Here is a 20,467-nt window from a genome sequence, read left to right as displayed (position 1 = left end):
GGGGTCATTAAATTTATAGAATCTAAATACTGTAACTACCCATAGCTATTAATCATGAGCCCTATCAATATGCTGCTCTCATATCAGTGCCAAATCACCCAGTTGTTCACTTTTATTTTTGTGTGACCAGCAAAGGAGATGGCATTCCACTGCAATCTGTGAAAGCCTTTTTTATAGTAATGAGGAACATTAACTAAAATTCACGGGTAATGGATTTTTGGCTGCCCACAATTTGACTTGATTAGAATTTACATACATTTTCCTATTCCACCTTTAGTCATGCATACAAATGTCCATCTGGTGATAATCACAATACTTACATGTCCAACGAGTTCAATATGTTTCACTGATTCTTAAATCACCATGAAAGACCAAACATTAGATGAAACTATGTAAAAAGTGCATACTCTAAATACTTTCTCAGCACTGTGACAGTCATCCATGTAATTCATTTAAATATCTGGCATAAACATTAGCTATTCAGTAGAGCATATGTACAGCAAATCTGTACAACAATTTCAAAATCCTAAAGTAAATTAAATATAATCTAATAAGTGCCTTCTTCCTAAACAGCTATACTGATAACCCTCCATTTTAAGACATGGCTTAAATAATGGTAAAAGAAAATCATTATAAGAAATGGTGCCAAGGCTTATGCACGAGAAAAAACAGACACCTCCTTTGTCCCACTGGGATTCTCTCCTTTGCAATACATGACATCAAAAATATACATTTAGCCATTACAATACCATAAAAAAAAAAAAAAAAAACATGACACAAACCCTGGCCAAACCGGCTGTCTGTTAAAAAAAAGGCAGACTCGGTGAGTGTCTGCTTCGATGGAGAGCAGACACTTTGGTGAATAGACTCCAGTGTGTACGGCTTCTGTTTCTGCACTGCATCACTGCCACACCACAACATGACGAGCTGGCCACTCTGCCAAACTATGTACCACCGAGAGCTAAACTGTGCTGGGAGTGACTCTGCAGAGACATCCAGCACATGGCAGCCGATTCCCTTTAAGCCTATGTAGAAACTCGAGTTTGTTGTTCCATTATGTAATGCCATGACACACTGCAATTGAATGACTGACTGGTGCTAGGTTAGGCTGTGCTTTAAATTCAACCATGGTGAGTATCTAAATGTTGGGCTGCAGAACACAGGCCCCTTCGGGTAAGAAGATTTTTAGCAACAGCCTGAGTGTGAAGGGAAACAATGCCGTAGTGCCTCACACCTTAACAATACTGTACTATATCTACATAAGACTGAAAATGTGAAGACAAATATCCACCTTATACCCAAGTCAAATTGTTCAATTTCCCAGGTACAATATACGTTATGTTGTATAATACAGACCTAAATAAACTCTTAATTTTATTTAAAAAGTATGAAATACCCACATACAGTAGTTACTTTTCATGTTTTATTTTTTTGCAGCATGGTTCCTGGGTATATTCCTTAGCTAATTCAAGGACAAAAGAAGAAACTTTATAAAAAAGTACTCCCAAGAGAACTCAAAGATAATGCTACTCTTTGCAGTTAAACCATAAACCTATAAGTGCTAGACATGCACAAGACAACATTTCCAGGTGAGTTCCAAATCAGCTCATAGTTCAGGTTTAATTGGCAGATGTGTTGATTTGATTGAAGAGTTTGTCCTTAATGACCTGAGACATCAGGCCATGAATTGCCTCTATGGTTGTCTTGCAGCTAAAACAAAGCACGGTGAAAAATGAGATTAGTAATTACCCCAGGCAAAACAGATACAGTGTACAGAGATGTAACATTTACACTGGTATCAGTAGACTTCCAAGAGCAATAAATAGCAAAGTTCTTTATTGTAATCATTTGTAATACTTTGTCTCTATCCGTGAATCAAATATTACTGAAACTGGTATTAATAAAATAATATAGGGTTAGCTTGCACGATCTTGTAGTCGGTTTGAATCAAAAACATTTAAGTATATAAGAAAAAATCATTGAAAAAGTAATAATGCCACATGGTTTACATTGTTCTTTTTCTGTTTTAAATCACACTACGTGTAATTCAGAAGGCTTAAAAACCCAATAGACCCCACAGATCATAAAATTAAAATGCTAAGTCAATTAGTTGATTGACAGAAAATTAAGAGAGAAAATTTCTCTGTTTTATATAATTGTAAACTGAACCTGTTTGTGTATTTAATTATTTTCTTAAATTTTACATACAAAAAGATTAATTGATTTATTGAGGAAATAATCCACAGATCTGTCAATAATAAATAATCTTGATTGTGGCCCCTAAATCAAACATTCAACAAAATTTTAAAATTCCAATAAGCACACAAGAATTTTATTACAATTATTTGTTTAAATGTGAAAAACAAAATCAAAAACATTTTAAAACATAACATATTATCAACAAATCAATATTATATATCACGCAGTAACAAAATATGATGAAATGAATTAAAAATAATACCTTCAATCATTTTCTTTTTAGGACGTACAATATAGAAGAAGCAATGGGAAAGCAGGCTACAGCCAAAAACACTGTAATTATATTACCCAAAATAAATGAAGCTCACGTTTAAGTTCTTTTTTAAAGAAAAACATTTACCTATCTCGAGTTGCTTTGGCCAGTTTGTCCTCAGACTTCCTGTCATGTGTGTCCAACCCGAGCATGAAGCTGCCTCTGCCCAGCTGTGCTTCTGACTGCTCCAGCTTCTCCGACAGGTCAAACACCTGGCCTGTGGTGTAGTCCGAATTCTGACCATCCGACACACGCACACATACACAGAAACAAATTCAGGTACAATTTGCTAACAAAAACTAGATAAAAGATTTTCCACAAAGAACAAAAATGTTTTGCAAAATGGCGACAAATCTGTCTAACAAGCTATAGGAACACTTTTTGCGTTGTGGTGAATGAAAAGAAGTCAGAGAAAAGTTTGCTTAAGGTGAGGCTCTGTTTTTAGTGGAAAAGGTAATTAAAACACAATGACACAGGGGGCCCTCACTAGGGTGACAGTGTAGCAACTGACAAAGCCTGTCACCCAGGGAGCAGCTCGTTCTTGACATCTAGTCAATTCATCTTCATCCAGAATGCCAAAGAGCTAACTGTTTGGATAAGCCTGATGCCCATTTAGACTGTTTAGTAAAGCTTGGGACAGAGTGACTGCAACCACAATGGGAATTCACATGAGGGGCTTTCAATCTTTAGAATAAACTGCAGGGGAAGCGGAGTTGATCCACGGTGAACCATGACAGCATCTGTATCACTGGAGTCAGGTCCAACTTTAATACTTATCTACATTGTTAAAAAGTTTAAATTAAGCTTATTACTAACATCAATAAACAAAGGTGCTTTGCTAACAGGCTGCAATAAATCACAACATCACAAGCTGGTGACCACATGTCTCAATGAGTTATAGTGTAATAATTAACCATAAATCACAATGTCAAACATTTAGCGAACATTTTGATTTTTGAAGTTGCCTACATACCGTAAGGAGACTTGAGGAGCTTAAGGTATTAACCCAATATTTATTCCAAAGGAGTTCCAGGAGCTTTCTATCAAGGGAGGACTTAAAATATGTTACCTCCAAGGCATAATACCTAATTAGGACAAATCAACACAAAAACATGAGCTCTGACAGTATACAGTCATACAGTAAAGAGCAAAGTATATTAAAGTACTGCAATCAAGGTAAGTATTTAAAATAATTTACATACTTTGTGAGTAATGAAAGTATTCAATATGGTGGCAACATTGCAATTTAATGTATATAAACACTCACTGTTTACAGTGTACACCAAAGTCTTCAATCTTGTTCAGAGGGATTGTCTGATATTCTGAGGGTCCTTCATCAGGAGGTTTGTAACCCTGAAAATCCAAAGAAGAAAAGCTGAGAAATAAAAGCAGAGGAAAAAGCTTTTCTGTAACGTGACCAGGTAATTACTACTCTAACAAGGAATGAATTAATGAGATAGAAAGGCAATTACAACATCATAATTCTAGTTGATATAATATAACAAATACACAACAATGAAACCAAAATTTCAAAACTAAATATAAGAACAAAAACACAAGTGCACCAGAAGCATTAATAGTAAATTATATTCCTACCTTTAAACTTATGGTGTTAAGAGAACTGCTATATACAGTCTTTGCTTTACCTTTGGGTAGGTTCTAAAGGCACCAAGGTTGACTTTCCCAGCAGAAATAGTCCGAGTGGGGTCGATCTGAAGGAAGCAAGATACAGTAGAACAGGAAAACAAAGTCAGGGGTCATACAAACCTCTAGGGACTACTCAAATCTGGCTACCAGGAGCCCTTTACTATGGCTGTCAGTGTGCTGAAAATACACACGAATTATACGACGCCCATGGCATTTAAGAACTGCTAAAACAAATGAAGTGTAAATAGCATAGATGGCTGCAATAGCAAATTATTCATCTTTACTAAATGGAAACATACAACTCATACATCAACAATCTCACCCCTTACACCCACATTAACATGTATTGTCATGCTTAGAAAAAGAAAAGAGCTTACTTTCCTTAATACTGTTTTAATTGGGTGCAATCAGAAATGACTGTAAACCAAGTGTTTGACTTGAAATAACAATGGTTACTATTTCCTTTCTTACCACAACAGCCACAAAAGGCTCCTGAAACTGCTGGTTGAGCATCTGAGTGCTGACATCTATGCCTGAGAGCCAGCATCCATAGCCAGGATGACTGTGGTACCAGCCAATAGCATTCTCCAGTCGGCCAACCTGAGGGATTAGAGATTAGACGTAAATTGTTATTCAAGACACAAAGCCTGTTCTATTTCAAAATGAAGTGTTACACAGTAATTAGGCAGATATTGAAAAATACGAATAGTATGAAAATATCGATTGAATATTATTATGGCTACCAGTATATGGCAAAATGTATAATTGGCAATTTTGTTATCTATTTTAAGAATATGCCACTTTAAATAACCGAGTTTAACAGAATTAAATGATGGTCGTTTTCTAAGGTACGAAACATATCTGGAAACATATCTAGAGCAGCCGTGTCAGAAAGCATACTTCAGCATTATCATTTGGAAAAAGACTCTTGCAGAAATGAATAACAGTATTGAACATTACAGATGAGACAGGCATGGGTGATATGGATAACTATCCTCTGTCACTGTTTATGAAATCTCATACTGCGATAGTGATATTTGGTGATATAGCACATTTTATGGAAAATCCGTTGAGAAGCAGTTTATGAATAAAATAACCAGAAAGGGAATGTCTGCATCTAACTAATCCAGGAGATTAAATACTTTATAGAGCATGGCGCTTCATCATATTCATGCAAAAACCTTATACAAATTTCAGTATTTCCATACTGTAGTCCTGCTCACTTGTTTGCAACAGTGTCTACAATACAATACCTAAATCTAATCACAGATAATAATTAAATAGTAAACAGTATGGCAACATCTCCTAATGTAAACAAATTTAAATAATCTGATGATATATCAAATATGATCATATTGCCCAATTCAAAGGTGAGAAAAGATCAATGGTTTGTATCAGTTTCAAAAAAATTCCTGTCGGTGTATGTCTAATCCACATTACAAACATAGGTTTTCTAGAACAACTGAATGACATTTGCCCAAGTCTCGCAAAATAAAAAAATATGATCGCAATTAATAACATATACAGACATTGATGCAGTCTAAATCAACATCGTGTAACTCTGAACAATGTATAAGTAGAGTTTAGTTCGTCCTGTCTCATTCATGAGTTAAGTGAAATGCTCTTTAAGTGAGTGGGAGTCAGAGTTAAACCTGTTTGGCATTTTCAATGTAGGCAGCCATGTATTCATATGCTGCAGCTTGTGCGTTGACTCGGGTTTCTGTGCCCTCCACAGGTAAGGCAAAGCTGTCCATAATGATCATGGTTTCACCATCGACCTTTCCCAGCATGAGGCCCATCACTTCCAGGTTTCCTCCAGACCTGGCGTGCATCACCATCTTCAACAAGGCCAAAGCTGAGATCTTGCAATACTTGAAGTAATGGTGACTGTGGGTCAAAGAAAGATGTATTTTCAACATGAGATATATTAAGTATAATATTAAGTGAGTGACACATTTGCAAATACACATCGCACAGTTTGCAGTACTGCTGTTTACAAACAACTGCTAGTTTGGCCATGCTAAGGGTGTTCTAACGATAGTGTACCATGACACAACATATAATACCAGAAGTTTACCTTAACAATCTCTTAAACTGACTACTAAATACAACATTACTGTTGTGTACTTACTCCTTTGTCCATGGCTTCGCAGCAAGGATTTCTTGTTGTTGCTTTTTGTCATATTTGTAAATTTCATCTATGCTCTGAACTTCCTGCATGCTGTTAGTTAGCTCCCATGTTTTCTGAGCAGTGCTGCTCCCCGCCATGACGACTTTAGTAAGCCCAAAAATGAGTCGTTAAAACCGCTATTTATGCTCAAATAAGGGAAGAAATGTCGTATTTCTTCAAAGATTTGATACCGTAGCAGGGCGAAACGTCCAGTAGGTCAGGGAGCCATGACAGTGAATGATACCAATACACCAAAGTGCAATCACTGGGGACGTTTTTCTTAATGTCATATACATACGACATTGATATGTTTGTATGGTACGTGACGTTTTTAACATTGAAAATGGACCATATCTGTACCAATATTGTTCCGCCTGAAGCGTTTTTTTCGTTTTTATTACTCGTGTTAAAGTACAGTCACCCCTCTAACAGAAAAACATGGTTTAGTCTTGAAAGGACGTCAGCTAACCGTTGGGTGCGCACTGACATCTAGCGGCGTTTTTCAGAAAGACAGGTACGCATGTTAGAATAGCTTGTGTGGACTTTTGGTCTCAAGTTTAGGCACTGTACTTTTGCAAAGGGTTGGGGTGTTTCATTTATAGACAAAAATGCCACTAATCTTCATTAACGTAACTAAATTATTCACGACAAAGCCCGTAAGCAATAAGGCTCAAAGGGATAGTAAGGCTACTTGGTTCTTGATTACAAGCGTTAGTTGTTGGTAAACTTGACTTCCACCAGGGTTTATATTGGTAAAACAATTTCAACAAGCAACATCAAATAGTCAGTATTAACGATTAATGTAACAACTGTTTGAAATCGAATTTGACGCGTTTCAGATATATTTTCTTTGTTTAAGGCCTTCGTGTTAGCTAGGTATTTAGCCTCTCCTAGGAGATGTTTTTTGTGTCATGGTTGCCCCTAGCAACGGTAAGCTGCTTTGCGCCTTGCTGACAATCTAGATAAGAGCATTTGTCAGGTTTTTGATCTGTGGAGGCAAATGGTTTAAATATAAATAATGTATATTACAGTGCTATGTTTGATTTTTGTCGCCAGAGTTATAGCTGAGCATTTAAACAGGCAAACATTTTTTGAATTATCCATTATACAAAGGTTCAGTGATTACATCGTTAGCTTTACATAGAACTACAGTGGGACGTTTTTCAAGGACTTTAAGAGGAAATACAAAAAGACATATCATCACTGAAGTTTGATACACCATTCATACATGCAAATTAAGGTACGTAAAATATCAGTGCTTTAAAATCCCCTTGTAACTATTAATGAGTATATCAGTTTTTAAAAAAATATCATATGTGAATTTTCTCCACAGTTAAGGGCTGGTGATGTAAATAACACTGTAAATATGTCTCTAGCATCAGCAGCACAAGAAATAACCCCTATTACAGATAAAGGTATTGTGCAAGCCTCTGAAAGTGAACAGGTTGAATTCTTTAAGTATAGTGTTCATCATACCATCTATCTTTTATAATGTATATTCTATATTTTCCAGGGGTGGGCATAAGTTTGTTGCTGGGAAATGACTATGAAAAGAAGAAACAGAAACTTCAGCAGGAGCTCCAGCTGGACTACAAACATTATGTTTCCAAGGTCTGATGAATTATTTGGAGAAATAAATTATTAGTAAAACGTTTTTGTTTCAAGTTGCCTCTCTTTTGTACTTTGCTTACTCACCATCCTGTCCTTTGTTGTCATATTTTTCCTCCAGAAAAATAATATTAAAACTAGTGTACCTCATCCACAACCACAGGGTCTCTCTCTGCATATTGATGAGAAGATATCAGCTAAGGTGTGTGTCTATGAATTTTTTGTGTGGCAGGGTGAGTACTTGAGTGAATGATTTAATTTGTTTGTCCAAGTTAGACATAACAGGAAGCAGATACTGTAACTCCCCATGGAGTCCACTATCATGGAGTCCCCAGTAGGACATTTCCCCTTGGCTTGACATAACTTCACTTAAATGGACTTGATATGACTGCAGTGCCTCAGCTTAAGATGATATGAATTGTTGATTATACAGTGCTTTGTGTTTCATGGCAACTGCTTTTGTGTGAAAGTGTCTGCAGAGTCATCATAGCCTACTAATAGGGGGTGCTATACTGACCCAGTGGCCTAATGGATAAGGTATCAGCCTCCGGAGCTGGGGATTGTGGGTTCGAGTCCCACCTGGGTTGACTGACTACTGCAAAGATTGACCCAAGCATGTCTAATTTATGAGAGAGAAAGTCAACCCCCTATGTTGCAGGTTAAGTGCATGCTGATGGAGCTCTATCTTAAATTAATACATAATGCAATGTATCTATGAAACAATTAGGCTATTAGGATTGGTGATAGATCTGGTTAATTTTTAATTGTACTGTTGTAAGTTTGCTGAGTCGAAACCTGGGTTGACTGACTACTGCAAAGATTGACCCAAGCATGTCTAATTTATGAGAGAGAAAGTCAAATTAATACATAATGCAATGTATCTATGAAACAATTAGGCTATTAGGATTGGTGATAGATCTGGTTAATTTTTAATTGTACTGTTGTAAGGTTGGTGAGTCGAAAACCTGGCATCTTTAGCAAGAAATAGAACTCCGTGGTTTGGACAAAAGTGTCTGGCAACAAACGTGTTTAAGCAGTTATTGTAAATTAAGTGTGTATGGGATGTTTTGACTGGCAGACTGTTATATGTGACAGATGTTTCATTTTCAAAAGATGAGCTACTGTATGTTACTGGTTTTGTACAGTACATTTAGTTTATTTGTCATATTTTCTCAAATTCTGAGTTTTGAGGCTGGAAAAAAGGGGGAGGGGGTGACACATAATATTGATATTAATTAGTTAGATTCAAACACAGCGTTGTAAATACATAGCTGGTGCCCTGCCTAAATGAGATGGCTGCTTCAGAGAGATCATTCTGATTTGTTTCTGTCACAGGAAAAACTAAGAGAGGAGAGAAATAAGGAATACAACCTCTACCTCCAGGAAAAAGCTCAAATCAGAAGGTTAAAGAGGGGAACACCTCCTGTCTCTTCTAAGGTAATAAGAATATTCAATAAACAAACAAGTACACTGATAGATACATTTTTGCAATTACAGCAATTCTGCTTGCTAACCAATAGACATGGTGTGTAGAAAAAGATTTTTTTTATCTGCTGTAAAAATTATAGCATTCAGGTATAAAGTAAATAATTTTCAAATTCGAGTTTTTCAACATTTTCACTTTCAATCTGGGCAGGTTCAAGCTTCAGATGCTGTATGCATTTCTTCTCCAGCTTCTCCTCTGCCCATCCTCAACACCCACACAAACATAGTCCCTCCTTACAGAGAGCGCTCTGCATCCAGGAGGGATGCTGCCTCTCTGACTGAGGCAGTGGGTAATGCAAAAAGCACAGGGACTTGGGATCCACACCATTGGAGGCAAAGGCGTTGGCAACTCTGTAGACCAAAAGATCCCTATAGCTCTGAGGAGGAGCTAATCACAGACAAAGAGGAGGAGTTGGAGTTCAGACACAGGAGGAGAAAGGACAGACACACTGCAGAGCCTGACTACAAAGAAGAGAGGAGAATCAAAGAATGCAGAGCCAACAGGTGTAGCTTTTGTATATTTTTGAGCTACTGGTATTTTCTATTACCATAAAGTAATGGGAATGGGAATATAGTTCCTCTTCACCTGTCATGTCTGTTTTTATGGCAGAGCTCCTCAGGACATAAAGAAGGTGGAGGCCTCTGGTGTTCACGATCAGAACAACAACGATTGGGTTTGGAAGTCAGAGTAAGCAAGCTTACATTTCTATGTGAGAACTGTATTGCTGAGACAGAATGATGCTAGATTGCAACAATAATCAATTGCAGAGCTGGATAGCCAATAACATCCTACTGGAAAGTCACATAAATTTTCTCAGTCAGTAAAGTACTCTGATTGAATGAGCCAACACAGGGTAATTATAACACCAGACAGGTATTGATTATTGCTGCCATACTTAGTTATTACTCTTCAGCACTTCTCTTACATGCTGTTGCATTTCATTGTTTCCAGTTTAAGCAATTAAGTTGAGCTACTGTCAGTAAGTTGTTAACGTGTGGGGCAGTGATTGAGGGTGAGCCTTGGCCGAGCTCCAGGCAAGCAGTTACTCACTCCAGTTCTATCAGAGGAGCTGGATTGATTTGAGAATGGGGCGTCAATCTTTGTCTCTGATTTAGAGACCAGAAAGCTCTGCAGGCAAACTGTGAGGTAGTGTTGATGTAACTTGGTAGCTGGGTGTGGCCAAGAAGGAAACTGGTTGCTGTACTGTTAGCCTTATATGCTGTATAAGGGATCTTGTGGAGTGTCTGGTTCTGTCTGTGTAACTGTGTTCAATAGCCTGCAAATGCCAGACAGCATGAGGATGGCTGCAAGATCTAGACCCGCTACCAGCAAGGACAAAGCTGAGTTTGCTACTGGACTAATAATTGGTAAAGACCAGTTTTATTACACAATGCTGTTGGAAACATACTGACTTGTGGGATAATTAATGGAATTTGTCCCTTGAAATCCTTTTTTAGCATCATCAATTATATGTTTATGACTCTCTGTTGTCATGCAGGTACAACTGAAGAGCAGACGGTTTCTCAGATGCGGAAAGAGCAGTATAAGCAGGAGCTTCTGAAACAAATTGCAGAACAGCAGAGAAACAAGATAAGGTAAGTGTTTATTCACTAATCAACAATTTCATTAGGGTAATTTCAGCTGGCACATCAAAAAGTTAAGAAGACAGAAAGGATGGGATGATTTACACTAGCCTTTGTGTTCAGGGAGAAGAAACTTGAGCTGAGGGTAGCAGCCACTGGAGCCAAAGACCCTGAGAAAAAGGTATTACAAGAATGGGCTAAAAATTGAAACAGTTTTTGAAACATCTAACGTAACGTAACGTAACGATACCATCTTACCTAAATACAATCAGCACATTCACCACAGTCCTGCATCTGTTGCTGTGTCTTTCAAAGTTATTAGGTAAAGCCTTGTAGCTGTAGTCTCAACACTATCATGGATGATGATGATTTGATGTGATGGCACAACATCACCTTGAGCAGCACCTTATCTTTTGAGGTATTCTCAATATTCTTGCTTGAATTCTTTTCATGGATCTCTTTTGTGTGATGCATCACCTCTTCAGTCTGACCGAATTAAGGAGTTTGGAGCTCTAAATCGGCAATATGATAGCTGGAGACGAGATGTTCCCTACAAGCTTGGAATAGATCTGGAGGCCGTAGGGAAGGACCCAAATCCAAGGCCTAAAGATAACAAACCCACTGAAAACACAGAACAAACAACCCCCCCAGGGAATTCCCAGGTGGACTACAGTGCAGCTCTCAGTCAGCTGGCAGGAAACAAAGTGCCTGGGTCTGGGACAGGAGCAGCACAAGTTGTCCCCTCACTTGACTATTTCAATGAGGACTACCACAGGGACTTCTCAAAAATGCTAGGAGAGGTGACCGTGTCAAGGTACTTTCATTGCTGCTTTATGTTATTATACAGTGAAATTAAGAACTCTGCTCTTAATTTGTTGTAGTTTCTGTGATTTTCTTATTTTCAGGGTTGCTGGTGTTCCTCTTCCGATACCTCCCACTGTAACTAATAATTACAAGACTCCATATGATGCAGCCTATTACTACTATGGAGCAAGAAATCTATTGGATCCTAATCTTCCTCCCTATCAAAGTATAGTTTTATGTTTTTTAACAAAAAATGCTAATTTTAAGAAATGTTTTTGCTATTTTGTCTTTTACTGGGTATCATGTATACTTTTTATTACTGCTAATCATTTTTAAAAGCATGCAATAGTTTTTTGTATTTTCCTATGTACCAGACAGCAAAAGGTTTTTTATTTCACTACGGTATGAAGTCAGCTTACAGACTGTCAAAATTGCATAATAATTGTGTAGCCATGCAGTTTGTCAGTGAAGACTGACATGAAATGTAAACATGGCAAACAAAAAGCAACAATAACATATTGACAAAAATAAAAACAGTCGTTATGTTTATTCTGGTTGATTACCCACTGTATTTCCAGCAAGTTTCCACTCTATGCAAGTCGCATGAATGGTAACCAGCCGCTGCTTGTAGGTCGAAAAAACACATTAAATATCTAAAATGCTACATTATGCTTTGCAAATGGACAGCAGTAATGTTAATTATGTATACAGTATTTGTAGTAATACTGGTTTGGTGTACAGTCAATGCTCTGTCTAATGTTTTTATGGTCATAAACTGACTTGAAGTATCTGACACTTTCACCTAAATTGGGAATAATTCAGATTGCCTTAAATAAACTCCCAGACCTCTATGTAGAGAATTACCATTTATTATGGAGCCATTTTATCACCATATCAGTGGCCAAGACAACTTGGCATAACAATTCATAGATATAATTTTATAGCAGCACTGATTTTATTACTGTGGGGAATATACACAGTTTATTGGATATGAGTTCAGCAGATCCAGATGTATCTGAGTTCATCCAGCTGGTCTGTTTGGTTACATTTATTTCCTTTCTATTTTCATTTTACTTCCAAATTTCTGTCCTGGTCTGAGTTTTAAAAAAAAAGTAATGTTGGAAAACTTTATTATGTTGTATTTTTGTATTTTTTTCTTAGATGGTCTGCCTGGATGGGTGCAGCAATCTGTGAATCTCAAGAATCCTTCCCAGAATCCGCCTCCTCTCAGGCCCAGTCGGCGCACTGAGTCAGTATCCATCCTACCACCTTGATGTTTAGAACAAAAGTTTATTTATTCAGATGATTAATTCAGCGTACATAATTTTAAACAATTTCAAAATGTGTGCAAATTCTATTCTTTACACTGAAAATCAATTTGCAGGATGTGATAGCTTTTTGGTAGATGGTCATGAGATTTCTTTTCTATCTTCCAGAAGAAGGCTGTCATTGCAAAATAATTGTGTGTCTGTCAGTGCTTCCTGTACACATGCTTCCTTATCATTTGTCAAACTGTCCACTTCTAGAGCAGGTAATCAGCATAGAGCATCTCCCCTGGATGTTGGAGAGCTTTCTGTAGACAAGTTCAAGCATAGGAGAGAGAGCGCACTGAGCTACCAGGAAGCACTCAGGCAGCAGGTATGACATCAGATCTATGTGATATCATCTGATCAACATAAGCAGACCCCAAGCTGTCATATATAATAACTAACTTCATGAATTAGAAATGGAAGCATGTTTTTTTGCCAACTTTACAGTTCTGTTAACTGGTAGTTGGATGTTTTAGAGATTTGGTAACGCAGTCAAAGGGTTGAGGGAGGCAGCAACACATTGATATGCTAATGAACGCTGCAAATGGTTGGTTCCTCCATTCTGATGGCAGAGGAACCCCAGACATTGACTCATTTTATGGACATACCTCAATATTTTGACAGTTAGAGAGCAGATCATGGTGGAGTCATGGGCAAAGAAATGCATTGTAGCAAGACTAGCAGACAAACAAAGACTAGCACTCCACTTTGTCAAGGGACAGAGGTGGTCTCTGAAAGTGCATCAACTTTTGAAACATCCTGCCATCCTTGTGTCCAGATCAAAGAAAGAGAGGAATGTAAAAGAAGAGAAAAAGAAGAGAGGGAGCAATATGATGCCAAGATAGAGGCCGAGATGATGGCGTACAACCCCTGGGGGCGAAGTGGGGCAGGTGCGCCGATTAAAGACCGAAAAGGCAACCTTTTTAGTAAGTTGGCTGTCACTTCCTAATGAAGTCTGCCAAACCTTGGATAATTTTATGATGGATCATGATAAATACTTATACAGCAAGTTTTAGTTACTTGTAAACGTTTCCATCCTCTCAGGTAACCTGAATGAAATGCACAGGATCAATAAGGAGTCATATAGGAATCCTGTATACAAAAATAGTCGACAGACACAAAAGTTTTTGATGAGGAATGGACACACTCCTGGACTTGAATCCAGGGCTCCCCTCTCCCATCGACTATCAGGTATTATTCAATCTCTCTGGGTGACTGTGCCAAAGTCATCTGTCATGTAGTTTATTTTGTATACTGTGCATCTCTGTGTGTGCTGTATACATTGCTCTTCTTTAATGATAGATTACTTTCTGTCTCACTTGTCCTTGCAGGTTTCAGTGATCAGCCAACTCCACAGAAGCTCCACATGCAGGACAGATACAAAGAAGCCCTGAAACAACAGGTAGGTCCCAGGCCAGAGTCTTCAATCTATGCTTGCAACTGCCTGGATACTAAGGGAAGATGCTAATCAAACAGAACATGAAATGCTTTATTTTGTGTGTGTGTGTGTGTGTGTGTGTGTGTGTGTGTGTGTGTGTGTGTGTGTGTGTGTGTGTGTGTGTGTGTGTGTGTGTGTGTGTGTGTGTGTCTTTTTTATAAAATCTGAGCACTTTTTATTGTTTTCAACCACTTTAATGTTCCCAAGCACTTTGAAGAAGTTTTAAATGAAATTGTAACTTTAACTTTACTTGGTCAATACCAACAGATAGAGGAAAACAAAAGAAAGCAGGCAGAAGACATAGAACGAATGAGGATTGAGGAAGAGAAAGAAGAGAGGAGGCTGGCAGAGCAAAGGGCCCGCATACAGCGAGAATATGAGGAAGAGCAAAGAAAGCAAAAGAAGATTAAGGTGAGGAGTTCATCTCTTTGATGGAAGCACTTCATCATTCCTCCTTCCTTAAATTTCGTTGGGGGGTTCTCCTCACACTGGAGCTGCCATTGAGAAACTGTTTTCTTTACTCTCTGCAGCATAGGCTGGAGAGCCAAAGTTGGATCACTGACCCTAAAACACAGCGCCAGGAGGAGGAAGAGAAGGTGAGGCAGGAACAAGAGACTAAGAAGAAGGTACCTGAGATCACAAGTGACAGAGAAGAGAAAAAGGCGCAGTTGACTTATGAGGTACAATAACCCTGAAAAGACAGTGGTACTGTAGCTTACAGTTTTGTCGAACAGCTTTGTCAAGAAATGTGATTCTGTTCTAAACTTTGCAGAGAGAGCCATCTCCTCCCATCCCAGCCTTGCAGAAGAAGCAGACAAACTTTGTGGCATCCAGACCTTCCTCTGTTGTGCGCCAACTCTCCTCCAGGACTGTAAGTCACTCAGTCAGTAACGGATGCAAATATTTTCACATCAGGGCTGTTATGGTGTAAATTTATACTAAAAAATGCCCATAATTTCAACAGCAGGAGCGCTCTGTGTCAGCACCATGTTACCGACCAGTCCCTGTGAAAAAACCCCAGCTAGAAGGCAAGATTGTCTTTTTCTGTAAGACCCCCCCCTAAAAAATCTAATCCCTGGCAGCTTGTAAATCATAAATTGCCACTTAAACATTTATTGTTCCCATCCTTGTCTCTGCCACCCCTCACTCTCTCTGATAGCTTTAGATGGTCAACGGGAAGTGATCAGAGAGCTGTCAGCCCTCCGTAGGTACCTGAGGAAAGAGCAGAGAGAACTGGAGGATCAGCTGGGCCAAACAGATCCACAGGAGAGTAACTACACTCCCCCCAACAGGTAATACAGTTAGAAACCCCTAACTGTAGCGGGGGGTAATGTGCATAGGTATAATATGCCCAGAATAAGTGGGGTTTTATCACTTTTTTACAGTCTAAAAATTAAATTAGCAAATAGAAAAGCTATTAGATGTGCTCTACCCCTTCAGGTCCAATTTAACCTAATGCACCCTTAGATGCATTAATGTGAAGTCACAATACTAATTCTGTCTTTTTAAATGGCAATTTTGATTTACTATTAAATTAAAAAAGGCTTTCTTGTGCTCTGAGCTAATCAAAGTGACCCAGGTCAAATTGGCTATCTTCTAATCTCTATTTAGATTGCAGTAATATAACAGTATGATCCCCAACAGGAAATTTTCTTTCCATCTGTCTTCATCTTGTGAGGTCAGCAGGGTCAGCAGTACAGGATCCAAGAGGGATTCAGAATGTTGTTGAAAGGCACTTCAGCAGAACATGTTGTTGCTTCTCTAACCATATACACACATGTATGTTGAAAAATACCAACCACAAAAAAGATTGATGTATAGAAAGCTACTTGTAAAGTCTCTGCTCATTCAAGTTAGCTTACTGCGAACCATCTGAGAAATGCCTTTGAACTGGTGCCAATTTCATGGCTTTTCTTTGGTTACAGTATAAGCTGGTTACACAGAAATGGAACCGGATGTTTTAGTCATTGTGCACAATTGGAAAGCATCCAGGATAATGTACTATTGCCACATTTTCAGAAAGAGAATTGCCTGTTATTAGAGGTAGTTGTTCTGTTTAAAGTGGGGTTTACCTCCTTTGCCCAGGCCCAGAAGACGTGCCAGAGCGGATGCCTTTGAATCAGTGCCCAAGCAAGATGACCAGCCATCAACTGCGAGAACTTACTCTGACGCTGCACGTGTTAACATGCAAAACATCAGGGGGTTCAACCAGCTTAAATACATGGGTAATGAAAGACACTTTTCATTTAGACACAGGTTTCATTTTATGAAGCAACATTTTTACTAATCAGATCACCCTTAGGTCACTGTGAGAAAAACAGACCCTTAGGCAGTTTTCTGTGTGATCTGTATGTCTCAAATGTGTCCTTGACTAGAGTATCATGAGCAGTAACCTTCTGTACATTCCTTCCCGTGTGACCAAGAGATACAAAGTAGTCATTACTGTAAGAAGAGGTCATTCAATGTACAATGTACAAGCTGCATAAGACATTTCAGAATGGTTACTTTTATGTGAAAGTGATATTTTCATGTAGCTTAATCTCACTTTTATCACTCATTAATAGTTATGAACTGAACATCATCTTTTGATGACAAATCAGGTTATCCCACTGAATTGAAACCAATTTGATATTGCTTACTTTGTTTCTATAACCCACTTTTCCAACTTTGAGGAATTCATTGAGGACCCTATTATAATTGCCTTGGTCATGGTGTTGATGTAAGGATGAGGGAACAGGATCATTGCAGTTTTAAACCAGCTGGGCACTGCCAGATGGTTTACACTTTCCATAGCCTCATCAGTCCTCTGTCTCCATCTAGCCAAACTGAAACTTTAATCTCTTGAGGTCATGGGAGGCGTCCATCAGTGACAGGCAGTTTGGCAGTGTGAACAGAGAATGTAAAGCAAATGACCAAGGAAATGGCTTTGGATGTGTTCCCAGACCGAGTTAATGCAGGGGTCTGAAAGACACATGGAGCTGCAGCTTGTAAAAGTAACAAAATAAGAAGAAATGCAAGTTTGTGACAAATTGACTAAATCACTTATCAAACTTCCTCATATAAATTTTGGATTTTTACCCACATTACATCTGAAAGCTGTATCAGATCCATTCCCTGTAGTCAAACCTTGATAGGATGTCTGTAGCCAGTCTGTGGAACTGCTGCGTCACGGATAGTGGAGGGAGAGGGAGACAGTAAGGAAGGGAGCAATTAGAAGCTACTCAAATATTAAAATGGTTGGTTTCTCTTTTGATGTCTGTTTTATTCTGTGCTTCCTGACCTAACCTTTGTTATTCTTTATTACTGTGCTAATGCAACTGGCTGCATCAGTCGAAGAATACAATCTGAAAGCCACTTGTTTGCAGCAGTTAAGAATAATGGACAATACCTCAAATAGTGATTGAGCTTTCTCTTCTTAGCTTTTCATTTGTCAGACACAGCATCTCGTGAGGAGGTCCTTCACATGTACCCTGACCCTCCCACTAACGCACAATGTCTGGGCATCCAGCAGCAGGCACTTCTGCGTGAACAACGCAAAATCAGGCTTATGAAGAGAGAAGAAGAGCACGGTTAGCGTGCAGACTCACAAACACAAAAGTCTCCTCTAATTGTTGTGCTCTTTCACTAATTGCTCTGTCTTTCTCTGCAGACTTTTTAGACCAGCAACTGAGCCGTTATTATCCTGTGAGTGGTCATTACATTACAATTATGCAATTTCATCCTGACAGGCTAGATAAATCAGACTTGCTTGGCTTGATCTTCATGCATGGAGATGTTTTATTGGTGCCTACTTTTGTTTGTCTCTTCTTTCAGGGGAACAAACCTGGGCGTTTCATCCACAGAGACTCCATGTTGCCATCTCAGACTGCTTTTATTGGTAACCACGGCTAAACATAGTCTGTTTGTATAGACTGTCTCTGTTCCTCTTTTCTTTCTTTCAAGCAAGAAGAACGTGTTTAGATCAGTGGGGACACAATACACTTTGGGATTTTTCTATTTCCAAGGCTCCAGATGTTTTCAATAAAGATGAAGTGGCTTGGGAGGTTAGCTACATGCACCCTTACAATAGCACACCACAACAGTCTGTGTGCCAGGCTAATTTACCTCTTTGTCTCTTTGCCAGGCTTACTGTGGCACATGACAGCCAACGCTGGGTGCAAGGTGCCCATGCCAGCTGCAGGGTGGCGATAGCACAGTGCTAGGCATCGGAAATGATGGCAGTATAGCAATTGTTAAAAAGTCCGGTGCAGGAAGGGAGTTTTTTTTTCTTTTTTCTTAATTCTTTCCTTCTTACGCTTTCCATCTCCTTTCCTTACAGTGAAACAATTTTGCTGGTTAGACTGATTTTCATCATTTCCTCATTACACATAATCTGAACTGAATGACCTTTTAGGTCCCTCATCTCTGTCCAGCTGTAAAGAGGTTTGTGTGTAATGATGAATGGCTTTTGCCTTTGTCAGATGTTTACAGTGGTGATGCGTTTGAAGAGCGGGTTCATCAGCAGAGATCCCCTGAGGCCTCAGCAGAGGACCGGGAGAGGACAGCCCCACGGAGGAGACATGACTATGATGTATGGTGCTGATGATGATTAGATCCACTACAGTGGTAGAGAAGTATCCCTCTCTGACGCTTGCAGTACTGAATTACTCAAGTCCCTTTACTTCTCTAACTGAACAACATTAACAGATTTCCGTGAATCAGACGGAGCATGACATCCAGCCAGACGCTCATTCTCTGCAGTCATCAACTAGTCTGAACGGTGAGGCTATGGTTGGAACCCACAATCAGGGCTGCATCAGGAGACAAGACTCACACACTGATGAACACAACAGCAAATCAGGTGCCTGATGAAAGAATTCACATGCCTTTGTTCAACTTTTAAATAAGCCAAATGCTTACAGAACAAAAGATAGATGGACACAGGTAAGAATTGGTCCCGCATTAGCAACCATCTGTTTAATCTAACACAGTTTTTCTAGCAAATACATAGTTAATTAAATTAAAATGCAGTGCATGCAATTGTATATTTAAGATGGATTTTTAACTCCCTGATCTCAACTTGGATTTGATAGAGCTTTCCCACATATGCTTCAGTTTTATTCAAATAATTGACTCTAAACTGAGAAACTCATAACCCCAAAACAAAAATTTGTACTGTCTGTGTCTACAGTGTTTTAATTTTAAGCATCCCTTAATCTCTGATTGCCTGAAAAAATGTGATGGATAAGCCTCTGTACTCTCCAGAGAGGCTGTCTGGTGATGAAGTGGATGTCTTGTTTCTGTGTTCTGCCTTGGAGAGGCGCGTCCCTGCGGAAAGTGTTGCCACAGGGCCCTGGCCGCAGCCTGGTACCTCAGCTGCTGTAAAACACTCAGCCTTTAGAGAGAGGCCAAACAGCAGGATTGATGCTCCACCCAGGCTGACACACCGCGTCACATAGCTCTCATTCGCTGATCTCCAAGGATGGGAAACTGCACTGAGTGAGGCTCGCCAACCTCTCCTTTCTGTAGATCCAAATGGAGGTGGAGAAGGAATATCCTTGCTGTGTGATGCTTGAATCCCTTTACACTGTCTTACATGTTAAATGAGGGTTTTGGTTGCAGAGCTTCAAAACCTTACTAGAGACCAGAGTCTGCCAGTAAAAAATATTCCTCTCTGTTAGATTAGACAAGAACCAGCTTACACAAAACTCACTTTGGTCAGTTTCTCTCAGCAGGAAAAAAATATTTTTTTCTGTGAAATAGAGAATTAAGAGCTTCGATTTAGTCCACTAATGTTTCATAAGGTCCATATCTATGAATGTACCATTGACATATGTACTGTACATTTTAATGTAATTATTTTAGTTATAAATATACACTGGAGTTTTTTTTATAATTAAAAAAATGTTTGAATCTTGTCCTGGCTGATC

At 38.9% G+C, this 20,467-nt stretch overlaps 2 protein-coding genes and 1 non-coding gene across 3 annotated transcripts; 2 read left to right on the top strand and 1 right to left on the bottom strand.

The window, feature by feature from the left end:
* Window positions 1-1,409: 1,409 nt before the first annotated feature.
* On the bottom strand, window positions 1,410-6,591 carry cops5 (COP9 signalosome subunit 5). The gene is made up of 8 exons (XM_040127654.1): window positions 6,291-6,591; window positions 5,812-6,046; window positions 4,631-4,759; window positions 4,159-4,224; window positions 3,780-3,865; window positions 3,486-3,597; window positions 2,600-2,748; window positions 1,410-1,710 (listed from the first exon to the last, which is right to left on the bottom strand). Exons 1-8 carry the CDS (start codon window positions 6,425-6,427, stop codon window positions 1,620-1,622), a joined length of 1,005 nt encoding a protein of 334 aa, XP_039983588.1. The 5' UTR covers window positions 6,428-6,591; the 3' UTR covers window positions 1,410-1,619.
* A 234-nt stretch (window positions 6,592-6,825) lies between these two features.
* LOC120790195 (centrosome and spindle pole-associated protein 1) lies at window positions 6,826-19,996 on the top strand. Its single transcript, XM_040127544.1, has 30 exons — window positions 6,826-6,843; window positions 7,443-7,569; window positions 7,663-7,744; window positions 7,843-7,940; window positions 8,059-8,139; window positions 9,273-9,374; window positions 9,574-9,926; window positions 10,033-10,110; window positions 10,699-10,790; window positions 10,922-11,018; window positions 11,130-11,187; window positions 11,492-11,820; window positions 11,912-12,036; window positions 12,972-13,063; window positions 13,350-13,448; window positions 13,899-14,046; window positions 14,165-14,311; window positions 14,452-14,522; window positions 14,826-14,969; window positions 15,089-15,238; window positions 15,331-15,429; window positions 15,523-15,604; window positions 15,718-15,850; window positions 16,644-16,783; window positions 17,993-18,127; window positions 18,208-18,242; window positions 18,372-18,435; window positions 19,019-19,128; window positions 19,245-19,398; window positions 19,803-19,996. The coding sequence occupies exons 2-30, from the start codon at window positions 7,558-7,560 to the stop codon at window positions 19,994-19,996; spliced, it is 3,504 nt and encodes a 1,167-aa protein (XP_039983478.1). The 5' UTR covers window positions 6,826-6,843; window positions 7,443-7,557.
* trnar-ccg lies at window positions 8,452-8,524 on the top strand. Its single transcript has one exon. It is a non-coding gene; the product is annotated as a tRNA-Arg (tRNA).
* Window positions 19,997-20,467: the final 471 nt, after the last annotated feature.

Source organism: Xiphias gladius, chromosome 5 (assembly GCF_016859285.1).
Source record: "Xiphias gladius isolate SHS-SW01 ecotype Sanya breed wild chromosome 5, ASM1685928v1, whole genome shotgun sequence".
NCBI lineage: Eukaryota > Metazoa > Chordata > Actinopteri > Istiophoriformes > Xiphiidae > Xiphias > Xiphias gladius.
Note: the sequence above shows the minus strand (reverse complement) of the source record. Positions and strands in the feature narration are given on the sequence as shown.